Source organism: Littorina saxatilis, linkage group LG2 (assembly GCF_037325665.1).
Source record: "Littorina saxatilis isolate snail1 linkage group LG2, US_GU_Lsax_2.0, whole genome shotgun sequence".
Taxonomy (NCBI): Eukaryota; Metazoa; Mollusca; class Gastropoda; order Littorinimorpha; family Littorinidae; genus Littorina; species Littorina saxatilis.
Genome location: NC_090246.1, coordinates 48416983 through 48431712, shown reverse-complemented (window position 1 = coordinate 48431712; position 14730 = coordinate 48416983). Strand labels below are relative to the sequence as shown.

Sequence of the window (14730 nt, the reverse complement as noted above, 5' to 3'; positions counted from 1 at the left end):
CTGTATTAATCGAAATAAACAACAACTTCTGAGCTGATGCTCGAATCGGAGCGGTACGCAACAAGTAAGCCTTAAGCGCACGTACCGGACAGTTAGAAAGATCCGGATCGCCGGGGGCTAAAATGTCCCGAAGAGGCCGAATGGAAATGATCGGTGAAAGTTGGTCCGGTTTTTGATTTTTGGCGAGAAAATCGGGACGGAAACGCAGTGAAACCGAGCCGTCTCTTTCAAAAGTGATATCACGGTCTAAACCTGAGAGGCCGTGGATCTCGCTGCCCCTTCGCGCGGAAGCGAGCAGTATGAGCATGAGAGTTTTGCGCGTAAGGTCAGAAAGACTAGCGTCTTGTAAAGGTTCGAAAGCACTAGAACGGAGAAATTCGAGTACTAGCAGAACGTCCCAAGCCGGGACAGAAGTTCTCTCCGTTGCAGAACTGAGGGCCGCGCCCTTTAGCACACTCGCGATGACTCCCCCGAGGGAGATGGAGCGACCAAGTTGCTTAAGAGTAACTGAGATGGCTGAGCGGCGAACGCGCAGAGTGGACGCGGCGCGTCCCTGAGCGGAGAGCCATGCCAAGTGGTTTGCGACCTGCATTGATCGCGGGGCAACCGGGACAACATTGTTGGCCGCACACCATCGAGTCCAAGCCAGCCAGTGCGACGAATAAACGGAGGAGGTGGAACGCCTGTGAGCCTTCTGGACTAAGTCCAGAGTAAGGTCTGAGGCGCCTGAGCGCTTCAGTGATCGCCGAACAGTCGCCAGGCGTGAAGATCCAGGAACTCGGGGCGATCGTGAAGAATGCCCGTCCTGGGCTGTAGAAGCTCCCCTCGCCGAAGGCTGAGCGGAATTGGCGGGCCGCTGGCGAGCCGCAGGAGGTCCGGGAACCAATGCTGACTGGGCCAGCGCGGTGCCACGAGAAGAAGACGAGGCCGCTCTAAGTCGGCTTTTCGCAGGACCCTTCCGATGAGTGGAGTGGGAGGGAAGGCGTAAGCCACTAGCCCTGTCCAGCTTATCGTCATCGCGTCGATCTTCCACGCTTCCGGGTCCGGAAACGGGGAAACAAAGATCGGAAGGCGACGCGAAAACCTCGTGGCGAAGAGGTCGACCATCGGTCGCTCTACCTGCGCCCAAAGGCGGAGGAGCGCCTGATGCGTGATGGTCCACTCTGTGTGGAGGATCTGAGAGGACCGGCTGAGGGCGTCGGCCAGGACGTTCAGGCAGCCGGGCAGGTAGCGAGCCGAGACCAGAATCTGATGGCGAGCGCACCAAGAAAGGATCTCGCATGCTCGGCTGGACAACAGTTGAGATCGGGAACCGCCCTGTTTGTTGAGGTAGGCAGCGACTGTCGTGTTGTCGGTATGAATCAACACATGGGTGCCCTGGAGGGCGGAGAGAAAATGCTGAAGCCCCAGAAAGACCGCCTCGAGCTCGAGGCGATTGATGTGCCAAAGCCGCTGCTCTTGTGACCACCGACCGGACGTCGTGTGTGTGTCTACATGAGCCCCCCAACCCTTCTGAGACGCGTCCGAAAAGAGATGCGTGGAGGGAGGAGGAAGCGCTATGGGCACTCCCTGCAGAAGCCAAGGGGTGTTCATCCACTGAAGCGTGGTCTGCTGAAACCAGACCCCGAGAGGAACCAAAACGTCCCAGCCTTGTGAAGTCGGATTCCAGACTGAACTGAGAGCCGCCTGAAACGGGCGCTTGTGGGATCTGCCTAGCGGAATAAGGGACGACATGGACTCCATCTGGCCCTGTACAGACGCAAGCGTCCGGGCTGGAGCTGACTGAAGCCCTAAAAGGGAAGACAGGAGAGCTTGCAGTTTGTCCACCCGGCGTTGAGTGGGACGAACTGTCCACTCCCGTGAATCGAAAACCATGCCGAGGTAAGTAAAGGTCTGCGACGGAGTCAACTCGGACTTGGTGTGGTTGACTTGGAAGCCGAGATCCTGAGCCTGGGCAAGGACAAACTGGGTATGCTGAAGGCATAGCGCTTCCCGCTGATGAAGGATCAGCCAGTCGTCCAAGTATGCCCTGAGCCGAACCCCGTGCTGCCGAACAAGGGCACAAAGCTGGCGCACCACCATGGTGAACGCCCAGGGAGCAAGTGACAGCCCGAAGGGTAGGGCCCGAAACTGGAAGATTCGGTCCCCCCACAGAAAACGCAACCACTTCCGGTCCGCCTCGTGCATGAGGATGTGGAAGTAGGCGTCCGTCAGGTCGACGGACGTCACCCAGTCGCCCGGGCGAAGCGCCTCCCTGACGGTCGCCGGCGTTTCCATGGTGAACCGAATTTTGCGCAAAAAGCGGTTCAGTGGAGAGAGGTCCAAGACTGGCCGCCACCCCCCGGAAGCCTTGGGGACAACGAAGATTCTTCCGTAAAAACCCAAGGAGGAGTGGTCGAGAACCTCCTCTATAGCCTGCTTCTGCAGCAAGAGAAGGATTTCTGCCTGAATTGCCTCCCGAGCGTCGGGGCTGGCCGGAAACCGGAAGTTGGCCGGCGCTCTGGACAAAGGGGCCTTGCCTTCCTGCCAAGGAAGGCGGAACCCCGATCGAATCACCCCCATGATCCATAGGCTGCTTGTCCGAGACAGCCAAGCTGGAAGGGCCCGGGAGAGGCCGCCTGCTACCAAAAGGGTAGAGGCTGGGGGGGTGACTGGATCGGGGGGGTCTCATTGGGGGTTGGGCTTGCGCCCAGACCCCCGCTTCCCAAAGGAAGGTTTACGCTGGTAAGGGCGGGAACGTGAACCACCCCTACCTGCCTGAGACGACTTCTGCCCCGAGGACTTGCCTGCAGCTGGTGCAGAACTCCGTGGTTTGTTACCGTGCTGCTTAAGAGCGAGTTCCGTCAGTTGCACCACATGATGGTCACGAGCCTCCTCCGTTTGCTGCCGGAGGGCATCCAAAGAGCGTGATCCCAGCAACGCACCCTCTGAGAAGGGAGAGACTCTCAAAGAGTCTATGGTGGCCTTATCCGTCAGGCGTGAGCCGTTAAGAAAAGCCTCGCGCCTCCAAAACACAACCTGAGAGTAGAGCCGAGCAGCAAGAGTCATCTGACTGTCAGTGACCTTCGCGAGGGCCGCCAAGAGCATGGCAGCATCAGCCTCAATGGCATCGTCACGGAACCTAAAAGGTTCGATGGACGAAGCGATGGCTCTCGTGAGAGACCGGATGAGCGTTTCCGCTAAAGAGGTCAGTTCGAGGGAAGAACGCCCGCTCTCCTCCAGCCCGAGTAGACTCTGTTCCGTACACACGGCAGTCCTATCTCGGCTATAACCGTCCTGCCGTAAGCGAGCCAGTTCCGGAGTCACCGGAAGTGGAGCTGTGGGCAGTGAAAACGAGGAGAGAAGAGAATGTGGCCTGCTAGGCAGCCGCGATCTTCTTGAATTAGCTGGGAGGCCGCCGCCTGCCTGAGCCGAGGCTAACCAAGGCTGAGCAGACGGGGGGGCTTCCCCATGAGCAGCCAGGAGAGGGTAGGGTGTGTTAGCGTCCGCCAACACCTGAGCCATCACAAAAGGGACGGAAGGAGATTCCATGAACCGGAACTTCACCTTCGTGTCCCCCGCGCCCGCAAAATCTGCCAAAGCAGAAGGAGGGGGTGCGACCACAGTAGAATCGGCGGAGACACCCTCAGGGAAATACCGTGAGGTTATCTCCGCAGCCAACTCCAGAGTAGGGCCCAGTTTATTGGGAATCCGTAAGGGGGTAGCAGATTCAGAGCAATCCTCATCCCCTTCCTGTTCCTCTCCAAAACCTTCCTGATCTCCATCAGAAGGAGGGTCCGGCAAACCGGAAACCCACCCGTCCACGGAAGCGGAAGTGGCTAGAGTCGGTTGAACAATAGACGGAAGCGCCGCAAACTGTCCACCAACAGCACCGCCGACAACCGGAACCGCCGCGGCGGAACCGGAAGTCGGGGCCGGAAGTCGATGCGTAACCAGGGACGGGATAGCAGGGACACTGCCACCGGAACCACTAGCCCGCTGTCCTCCACCGGAAGTGCCTGCCACAGCACAACCGGAAGTCGAGGACGACAATCCGCGGGCAGGCCCGACCGGAAGCCCCGAGGGGCAACCAGAGGAGCCTACCCCCTGCGAACTCCAACCAGGAACGGCGGCAGCCGAACCAAGAGCTACAGGTCGATGACCGCCGACAGAATCTTGTAGGCCAGAGCTGGGCAAACAAGACGCTGCTGCCTGCCCCCCAGAGGCCGGGACAGCCGAAACTGATCCCAGGGGGGCAGGCTGGCGCGCTACGCCGCTCCCTAGCGCACCCGCCACGTGATGGACGGTGTACTGCCGGGGAGGAGCCGTCTGCGAACCCGGCGACGCCAGAGCGTAACCCGGGCCCGCAGGCAAGTGTGAGCCCCCAAAAAGATGGGGACTCCCACAAACGCCGCCCAACGCCGAAGCGCTGGAACCGGGCGGCGCTAAGGACGCGAACCCCCCTGAAAAGGCAGGGGAATCCGCGACCGAACCAGAAAAATCCGGCCCGAGATCAGCCGACGTGATCGTCGCGGACGGCCGCAGCCTAGAAAGAGAAGCCACCCCCCCCACGCCAGGCGGGAGGGGAGCGACAGGCCTTTCTGCCGAATGCAAGGCAACTAGGTCATGTTTCAGAGTTGCAAACATAGCCAGAATTTCTTCCCGCGACACGGACTCGCTAGACCGTGGCGTCTGCGAGCGCGAGAGAGGAGAAGTAGAACGTTCCCGCGTAGGGAAAACCGGTGACGGTGACGTAGAGTTGAGCGACACCCGTTCTGTCTTCTTAGTCGCCGGGTCAGTGACCAAAATTAAAGAAGTAGGCTGTGAAGAAGACACAGAGGCACGCGCCTTTGATTTAGACTTGGGCTTGTCTTTATCCTTCTCTTTTCCCGGTGAAGAGAGTAGGGAAACAAGTTTGCCCTTGCTTTTTGAGTTTTTGTCCGCCATTTGCAATATCGAACACGCGCACGTGGAGATGAATTACAACAGCGAAAATACTCAAATGAACGAAAATACTCGAACGAAAGCAGCGAAGAGATTGAAACGATCTTACCTAAAGATAGCAACGCAAAAAACCAGGGTCAAATGGCCTTCCACGAAGGCCAAGGCAAAAAATATGCCGGAGTACAACAACACGTCTGTGCAGTAGTGTTGAAGTGGGTGGAATGAAGGCCGGTAGCAGGACCGCGCATGTGCGGGTTACCGGTAGGGGAGGTGACTCCCGTCCTTGACTACGGATTGTTTTTCTTAGGGAGTTACTTCCCCCCTTACCAGGGTCGAGTACTACTTCAATATCTTAGCAATGAACTGAAGTTAATGCCATTTATGTGAGTTGAGGTAAGAATATGTGATTCCAGGGGTTTGCAACGTAGTACAATGTATTACCTCACTGGGAGAATGCAAGTTTCCAGTACAAAGGACTTAACATTTCTTACATACTGCTTGACTAAAATCTTTACAAAAATTGACTATATTCTATACAAGAAACACTTAACAGGGGTAAAAGGAGAAACAGAATCCGTTAGTCGCCTCTTACGACATGCTGGGGAGCATCGGGTAAATTCTTCCCCCTAACCCGCGGGGGGAATAACAACCCTCCACTCAAAGACTGACACACATAATAAAAAGACCACCGCCGGGTGACTTGCAGAGAGACAGAGAGATGGGCGAGAGGGAGAGAGAGAGGGGGGAGGGAGAGAGAAAGGAAAGGAGAGAGATGCGGGAGGGAGAGGGACAGAGGAAGAGAAGGTCGGTTTGGGGGTAGCGGAGAAAGAGGAGAGAGAAGGAGAGAGGAAGAGAGAAATGGATGGAGGGAGAGAGAGAGAGAAAGAGAGAGAGAGATATATAGAAACAGAGACAGAAACAGACAAATAAGACTGTCGGGGAGAGACAGAGGTGTAGAAAGAAGAAAAGAAAACTTCCAACAAATCAGCAATCATGTAAATAATATACACCAGTAAGAAAACTAATCCGCGAGAATGCTCTGTACACATAGGACCGTTCAAGCTGATACGCCTCCGCCGCGAATACTGACACTCATTGATTTTTCTGTCACCACCGCCTTTCAACGGCAACAAAACTTAAATGAAATAAAATCCAATACACGTACATCAGCAGAAGGCACATGACAGACAAAGAAAAGACGAGAAAGAAAGAGTATGTGCATTAGAGTCCACATGATTGAGTGGTGGTTGAGCATGGGGGAAGGTTTTCGGATGATGGTGTGGGTGTGGGGGTGGTGTGCCTCCGAGCTATTCCTCCCATTCCTCAATATGTATCGGCTTCCGAGAAGAACCAGAGGGGAAAAAATGTCTCTTAAAAGTTGTGAGCACTTCGCAATTGAAAAGAAACAAGCGCATCTCCCGACATTGCGACAGAACACTCAGATGAAGCTCGGTGTTCTTGGTGAAGCTATCCGGTATCTGCTCTACTTTCATACACAGATAGACGGACGGACGGACGGACGGACGGGCAGACAGACAGACAAGACAAGACAGACGGACGGACATATAGACGGACAGACACACGAACACATGGACAGACAGTAAGGCGGAACTAATTGAAGCAAAAACAAAACAGAACAAAACAAAACGAAACACACACGTTAACAAACACACACATACCACAACTCATATTTCACCGAAGTGGGTTTTCTCAACCACCTAAAATAATAATAATAATAAAATAAAAATAGTAATAATAAATAAATACCAAAAAAGAAGCGAACTGTCACGAGTAAATGTTTTAAAGCCATATGTACTCGATGACTATACACGCTAATTGCTTTACCAACAGCTGGAGACATGCTAAATTAAGTTCCCTGCAAAATATTGTGGTCTAGGACCCCTTCAATGTTGAGATATGTTAATTTTCATTTTGATCTGGATCGTCCTATTTATAGATTTGCCAACAGAGGTAGCGTTGACGCAAGGGAAATAACTCCGCGTCTTTGTTTACATCCAAAGTTTTTGAGACTCTAAAACAAGCTGTAATGCATGTATATGGTCCGCGCATGGCGACATATCGTCATTACATGGTCTTATGGTGCGTTTGACATCGATTATGGGCAAACTACACTTTGTAAACACGGGAGCGCGTACATATGCCTTTAAGCTAAGCTACCTTGGCATGCTGTATACTGCATTACTGGTCTCAGAAGTGGTGAAAACTATGAAGCACGCCGTTACCTTCAAAAAGACACGTGTTCTCCCGACACCCTTCAGCTTCACCATAATTATACAGCTTCAACAAGCCCCCCCCCCCTCTCTCTCTCTCTCTCTCTCTCTCTCTCTCTCTCTCTCTCTCTCTCTCTCTAATCTTTGTTCGTCTTGTATTGATTAATCTCACTATTGTTTATGCATACTTCTGGTTAGTCTTTTTTCTCTCTCCAATTTTGGAAGATGTTGTATTCAATTGGTGGACCGCATTGTTCAGTCTGGCATTTGCTCATTTATGCATAATCGTCAATCTGTTTTGAAGACACCACAATAAGCCGCAGGCTGTGTTTTAATACTTATAAATATAAATAAGAACATGTAAACAGAAATAAAACATGCTTTCAAACCAACAAAGATACTCCACACCAACCTAACAATCATCAAACCCATCAAAATGACAGTCTGCGAACTTCGCCTCGACGTGTCAGAGTAACTGAATGACATGACACCCACGCATTAAACACCCACTAAAAGGTATCTGGGTCGCAGTAAAAGCTGCAATGCTATTAACCATCGGACGTAAAAAGCTCAAAAAGTGTTCCCGGGGGCATGCTGTTCGTCGACACACTCTATGGAAACAGGTCGTCTCTTCTTCTTCTTTGTTCATGGGTTGAAACTCACACGATCTTTTACGTGTACGACCGTTTTTATCCCGCCATTCAGGCAGCCATACGCCGTTTTCGGGGGAGAAACAGGTCGTCTTCTCTACCACATCTGACGTCCACGCAAATGCACAAAAAGAATTCTCACACAACAGCAGAAGAAAAGGACAGCTGCACCACCAGTTTCAACCCAGAACACTCAGGCCAGCTGATGAGGCAGTTCCAACGGTGGGCAGGCTGTCACAGTTCATCAACAATAGATCTCAAAGAAGGTGTGTGTGACTTGGACATCACACATCAAGGTGAAAACACAATGGGAAGACAACCAGATGAGACCTCATAAAACAAGAAATTCCTCCGAGGTAGGAAAAACACCTCCGTCCTTACCATTCTCACTGCCACCAACTGAGAAGGTTATTTCCCTTTGACCATTAATATGTCCCTCTATAAGTCCTTGTAGAATCTTAATCCACCAATAACTCCCTAACCGTGTGTTTGACTGGTCCCAATTTTTGTAAGGACCGTCTCAGGAATGTATAGAACCTGTTCACCAAGTTTGGTGACGATCGGTCCGTTCATTCTTGAGATCTATATGCGAACACAAACAAACAAACAAACACATCGACCGAATCCTATACACACCCCTATACCGGGGGTGTAATGATAGGGACAATTAAAGCTATGCACAGCGGTGCCTCTCTATCGAACATCTCTCGGTATACAGTGATGGCGCAAGCGGTTCCAAAAAAAAAGAGGTGTTTTTCCAGTTTTGTTGGTTTTTTGTTTTGTTTCATAGTCTAATTCTCGTTTGATTTTCTTTTTTGAACTACAAATCCTGGCCGCAACAGAAACCAGCCAATCTGCCACACGAAGCAATCAAACGAAGTCAAACGAAGTCATATAGTACGCACATAGTATTTGAAACATATTAAGAAGAACATCTGTCAAACTTCGCATACACATGTGTGTGTGACCACCAGCCGATTTCGTTGCCAGTATAGTTTCCAGGCTTCCACCGGTAAAATACTACAACAAATTATCGCTGGGTTAGCACGTGGATCTCTCTTAAAAATGCTCACCAGCAAAGACATCAAAAAGTAGGACCGTCTTAGTCAACCATCACATTTTATCAAGCCAGCTCAAAAAACAACGTTCAGGACGGCACACTATCAGTTTGTAGTGTTTCACCAGTTAATGTCCTTAATAGGCCTGCGATGACGTACATAATCTTTTGTCAGACAATGTCACAGTCCTATAAAAGTCTCCGGTTTGGTCGTTTCCGTACCTTATCCCTCGCCAGCACTGAACCATCATCCCAGCCCGGCCCAACTGATCAGACCATGAAGTTATCTATGCCACATAGCTACGGCTCCCTGTCAGGGGGGTCCACTGCACGCTACCGATAACGTCTTACGTCTTCTCGGGGAGGAAAGGGCAAGGCGTCGTGTCCTGATGGAGAAAAACCCCGGGAGTGTAGGCCGTGGCTGCGACCTTGCGTCCCCTCGACGCCTTCTTGAGGACAGACTGACGGACCACAGGCACATGACACTGGGGAGAGCGGGAGGTGTGTTTATATGTGTGTGTGTGTGTGTGTTGAGTGTGTGTGTGTTGAGAGTGTGTGTGTGTGTGTTGAGTGTGTGTGTTGAGTGTGTGTGTGTGTGTGTGTTGAGTGTGTGTGTGTGTGTGCGCGCGCGCGCGCGGGAGGCAGGCGAGGGAAGAATGGAGAGGGGTGACAGGCTCTCCTCCATTGTCGTTTTAGAAGGCAGGAAGAGAGCTCACCCCGCCCCACTCAATGTTATGTACTGGGAGACAGAAAGAAACTGAAGACGTCCATCTTACAGGCACTTGCTAGTGGATGGCGGGGTTGGTTGGGGGGGGAGGGTGGTGTGGCGTTGGAGGGGCGGAAGGAGGTTACCGGCTCTCCCACTGCCGTAAAATACAATCTAAATTTAAAAGGCAAGAGGAGAGATCAACCCCCACCCCCTCACCCTCGTACTCTATCCCATCCCACTGAATGTCCTGTGCCTGAAAGGAAAGATGGACTTGTTCAATTTCTTTCTGTCTCTCTCTGCGGTCTGGCCTCCGCCCCGTCCGATCCCGCCGCGCGCTTGCCCCTCTTTTCCTCCCGTAAATAACACTTGACAGACATGGAGGAGATGTGTGTTTGGGAGGTGCAGGGTGTGGTGGTGTAGGGAGGGGCAGGGCTGGACATGAAGTATTTGCCTGTCCCAGATCTTGGATAGCCTGTCGCATGTGCGACTCAAGCGACTGGGATACAAGGGCTGAACGGAGTTTGTCGTTTGTCAAAAAATCTTTTTAGCATATCACCACATACATGTCCCTAATAGCAAATTCCCTGTGCCAACCCAACCCCCCCCCCCCCCCCCCCCTGTGTATTTTTCTCACAAAATCTGTTTTACGTGCGTGCGTAATCGGGAGAGGAAATGTCTGCATCAGACTGAACCAATAAAAGCCCAAAATGAAACTTGATAGTAGCTTATCTAGATTGCAAAACTGACATAATTTCTCCCGTCTTTACGTCATAGCTCCGTATCATTTGATCTAAACAAGTGACATAATTCCTCGATCGTCTTTTTCACATCATAATTCGCTATCAGTTGGAGTCCTACATTGAGAACCTCTGCAATAAAGCAACAACAAACAAGTCGCGTAAAGGCGAAATTACTACATTTAGTCAAGCTGTGGAACTCACAGAATGAAACTGAACGCACTGCATTTTTTCCCAATGACCGTAGTCCGCCGCTCGTGCAAAACGCAGTGAAACTGACGAGCCTGTTTAGCGCGGTAGTGGTTTCGCTGTGCTGCATAGCACGCTTTACTGCACCTCTCTTCGTTTGAACTTTCTGAGCGTGTTTTTAATCCAAACATATCATATCTATATGTTTTTGGAATCAGGAACCGACAAGGAATAAGATGGAATTGTTTTTAAATCGATTTCGGAAATTTAATTTTAATCATAATTTTTATATTTTTAATTTTCAGAGCTTTTTTTTTTAATCCGAATATAACATATTTATATGTTTTTGAATCAGAAAATGATAAAGAATAAGATGAACGTAGTTTTGGATCGTTTTATAAAAAATAATTTTAATTACAATTTTCAGATTTTTAATGACCAAAGTCATTAATTAATTTTTCAGCCTCCAAGCTGAAATGCAATACCAAAGTCCGGCCTTCGTCGAAGATTGCTTTGCCAAAAAATTCAATCAATTTGATTGAAAAATGAGGGTGTGACAGTGCCGCCTCAACTTTTACAAAAAGCCGGATATGACGTAATTAAAGACATTTATCCATAAAATGAAAAAACGTCTGGGGATATCATGCCTAGGAACTCTCATGTAAAATTTCATAAAGATCGGTCCAGTAGTTTACTCTGAATCGCTCTACACACACACACGCACAGACAGACAGACACACACACACACACATACACCACGACCCTCGTCTCGATTCCCCCTCTATGTTAAAACATTTGACTAAATGTAAAAAAGATATCTGGATACTTTCCTTTTATCACTGACGCTCCGACGGCTGCACACGGGAATAAAACCAAGTATCCGCTGAACTTGTTGGAAAGTGTTGGATATTAGTTGTTACAGATGAGGGAATGAAGCAGCGCGTGTAATACATGTTTATTCCCCCCTCTGCTTCTTTACCTCTGTAAACTTGTAGGGGTAGTTATTTTTCGATAATGACCCAGCAACCAAACAAATAACGACCCAGCAACAGCCTGAATCCTCGATAGTGCAATGGGTTGAGAAGTTGTTCTGTTTCGGTACTACTTTTTGCGACTGAAAAGTTCCGAACGCTCCAACGTACGAAGTATACATCTCTGGAGCAAACAATACAAACATACCGCATTTAAATTAACAACTACAGGCCTGAACACATGAATCTTCATATAAAATCCATGAGTTCGGTTGTTTTCTGAATCTAGATTTGCCGTGCTCAAACGTTCATCACAAGCAATTTCCCGCAAGGCAAGTAACTCATACTTTGTCTAGCGACAAGAGTAGTTCCCCTTCTTTTCACTCAGTTTCTTCGACAACAGACTGCAATCCGACGGTCAGTTTTCAACAATATTTCATTTAATAAACAGATCACACGCAACCAAATGCACACATCTCATCAATTTAAACAACATAAAGCGGTTTCATACACTATTTTCCCCAGAAAACTGAACTTCATACAGTTTTTAACGTTGGAACACGGGTGCAAAAGTTCGTCTGCTAGTCCCATTTGACGAAAGAACATTACCCTAAGCGATACCAAAACATATATAGAACACACAATATCTGCCTTTGCCGCCACAGCAGAATAACAGCATATCTGTGTACTTGATTTTAGTCCAAAATAGGAAAACTGACAAGAAGTGTTAACAGAATGGAATGATTTGCACGGAACTATACAACCGCGCATCAATCGATCGCCTGCGCAGGTTGACTGGTTGAGTGAATAGGATTCGATCAAACTTTCGCAAAAAAACTCCTCTTTTCTTTGAATAACTGAAGAAAGGAGGAATAAAGAGGTTACACACCTCGTCTCAGTGATTATAAAAAATAATGGTCTCAGTTCGCGGTCATGAAAAAGCTCGCTAAAGCTCGCATTTTTCATGATCCGCTAACTTCGACCATTATTTTTAATAATCACTGAGACTCGGCGTGTAACCTCTACTTATTGCTCCGTAAATGCGTTTCAAATACAATGAACAGGAGTTTGTGTTACATTAGAATATATCGTGCAAGGATTGCGTTTACTAGTTTGTTTGTTTGTTTGCTTAACGCCCAGCCGACCACGAAGGGCCATATCAGGGCGGTGCTGCTTTGACATATAACGTGCGCCACACACAAGACAGAAGTCGCAGCACAGGCTTCATGTCTCACCCAGTCACATTATTCTGACACCGGACCAACCAGTCCTAGCACTAACCCCATAATGCCAGACGACAGGCGGAGCAGCCACTAGATTGCCAATTTTAAAGTCTTAGGTATGACCCGGCCGGGGTTCGAACCCACGACCTCCCGATCACGTGCCGGTAGCGTTCACTAGTCATTTTGGGGGTTAACCGGTCTGTGACTATTCCACAAACAAAATCAGCAACTGGTCAAACCAGCCCGTTTATTGTTTCATGTGCATGTTTTCATCCACAAATACAACGTGATCACTGTCTACGTTGATTTATGTTGACTGCTCTGTGTGACAAAAAAGTGACTAATTTGGCGAGAACCAGGATTCAAGACACTATATGGTCGTACTTATTGTGAAACATCACTTTCAGCAGAAAATGGCTATCCCGATCACTGATCCGTTTTCATCCCACCGAATACAAAATCGTTAGCATCCGCGTCTTTCGTTAGCATCCTAGTCTTTTAGCATCCCAGTCTTTCGTTAGCATCCGAGTCTTTCGTTAGGATCCGAGTCTTTCGTTAGCATCCGAGTCTTTGGCTCTGCAGACGGACCCAGCCCGATATCTTTATTTCTGGTGTATGACTTGAGGGCCAGTGATCCCTGCAAGCGTGCTAGCGAGGGATCGGAGGGATCCGTGAAGGAATGAGCGAGATGACGGGCCGAGATTCATTGATCAGATACCCAATCGCGGTCTGCCGCCGAGCCTGCGTCCAGAAATGTCGGGTCACATTGACTGATCCCGTCTGCACTGAGGCAAGAGAGAGAGAGAGGGGGGGGGGGGGGTGAGAGAGGGAGAGAGAGAGAGAGGGGCGGGGAGAGAGAGGGCGAGACAGAGAGACTGACACAGAGCTAGAGAGAGTGAGAGAGAGTCCTTTTGTCGGAGGTGGAAGGAGAGGGACAGCGTGCACATGTCAACGAGAGAGAAAAAGAGGGGGGGGGGGGTGGAGAACGGGGAATAGAAGGGTGGGATGGAGGAGGGACCAAAGAGAGAGAGAGAGAGAGAGAGAGAGAGCGAGAGAGAGGGAGAGAAAAAAAAACAGTGAGTGTGTGTGTGTGATTGTGTGGGTGCTCGTGCGTGCGTGTGTGTGTGTGTGTGTGTGTGTGTGTGTGTGTGTGCATAATAGCATAAGTGATTGAGTGCATGCGCGCGTGTGCGTGTCTTTGCTGCAGTCTATTGTACAAGCAGGTACTATGATAAATGTACCGAATAGGTACACGTCTGTTCGTGGATCAACTATACGTACGCGCGTACATGAACCACACGCACAGTTTTTTCCCGCATGTATAAACGCGCTTCAGTCCTCCACATTTATTGCCAGTTAAACACACTTACCACGTAAGCCCGAATTGGTTCAATCATATCTGGGAAGCAATATCTAGCTAATGAAGAGACATTCCCGGTACAGAGTTCACCAACAGATCGGGCGTTCTCCCCTTCTGTGCTTGTCAAGTGCAATTTACTGTCATACCATCTGTGATCTGAGTGCACAGACAAGCTTACGGTGTATATGACCGACTGTAAATTGTATCGTCAGGAGCACTTGTAACCGACACACGGCAGATTTTGTGGCAGCTTGTGAAAAGAGATATGAACTGGGTTGCGACTCAATCTCAACGTTATCCCAAAGATACGCTTTTTTAAGAATACACACACAAACAAGCAAGCAAGCAAGCACACACACACACACACACTCACACACACACACTCACACTCAATTACTCACTCACTCACTCAGACACAGACACACACACGCGCACGTCCACACACACACACGCACACACAGGCGTATCAAGAAGCTTACAAATCAAACAACTGACAAACCAAAAGCGCTCGAAGCCAAAGACGTAATGAACCCAATAAAACAGAGGAAAATGTGCCGGACAAACAACCCTTGAAGGACCGCAACGCATACAAATCGGACATAAAGTAATCGAAAATCAAAGGGACCAAAAACGCACGCACTTCACAAAGCAAAGAATGACCTTTATATCACGATCTCTCC

The 14730-nt window shown here is 49.5% G+C and overlaps 2 protein-coding genes across 4 annotated transcripts in view; both read right to left on the bottom strand.

Annotated features, from left to right (window-relative positions):
• The window catches only part of LOC138959111 (sodium-driven chloride bicarbonate exchanger-like), a 133376-nt gene that overhangs the window by 69509 nt on the left and 49137 nt on the right, over nt 1-14730 (bottom strand). The window lies entirely within an intron of this gene.
• Nucleotides 2668-4926, bottom strand: LOC138953275 (uncharacterized). The gene has a single exon (XM_070325076.1). It carries the CDS (start codon nt 4924-4926, stop codon nt 2668-2670), a length of 2259 nt encoding a protein of 752 aa, XP_070181177.1.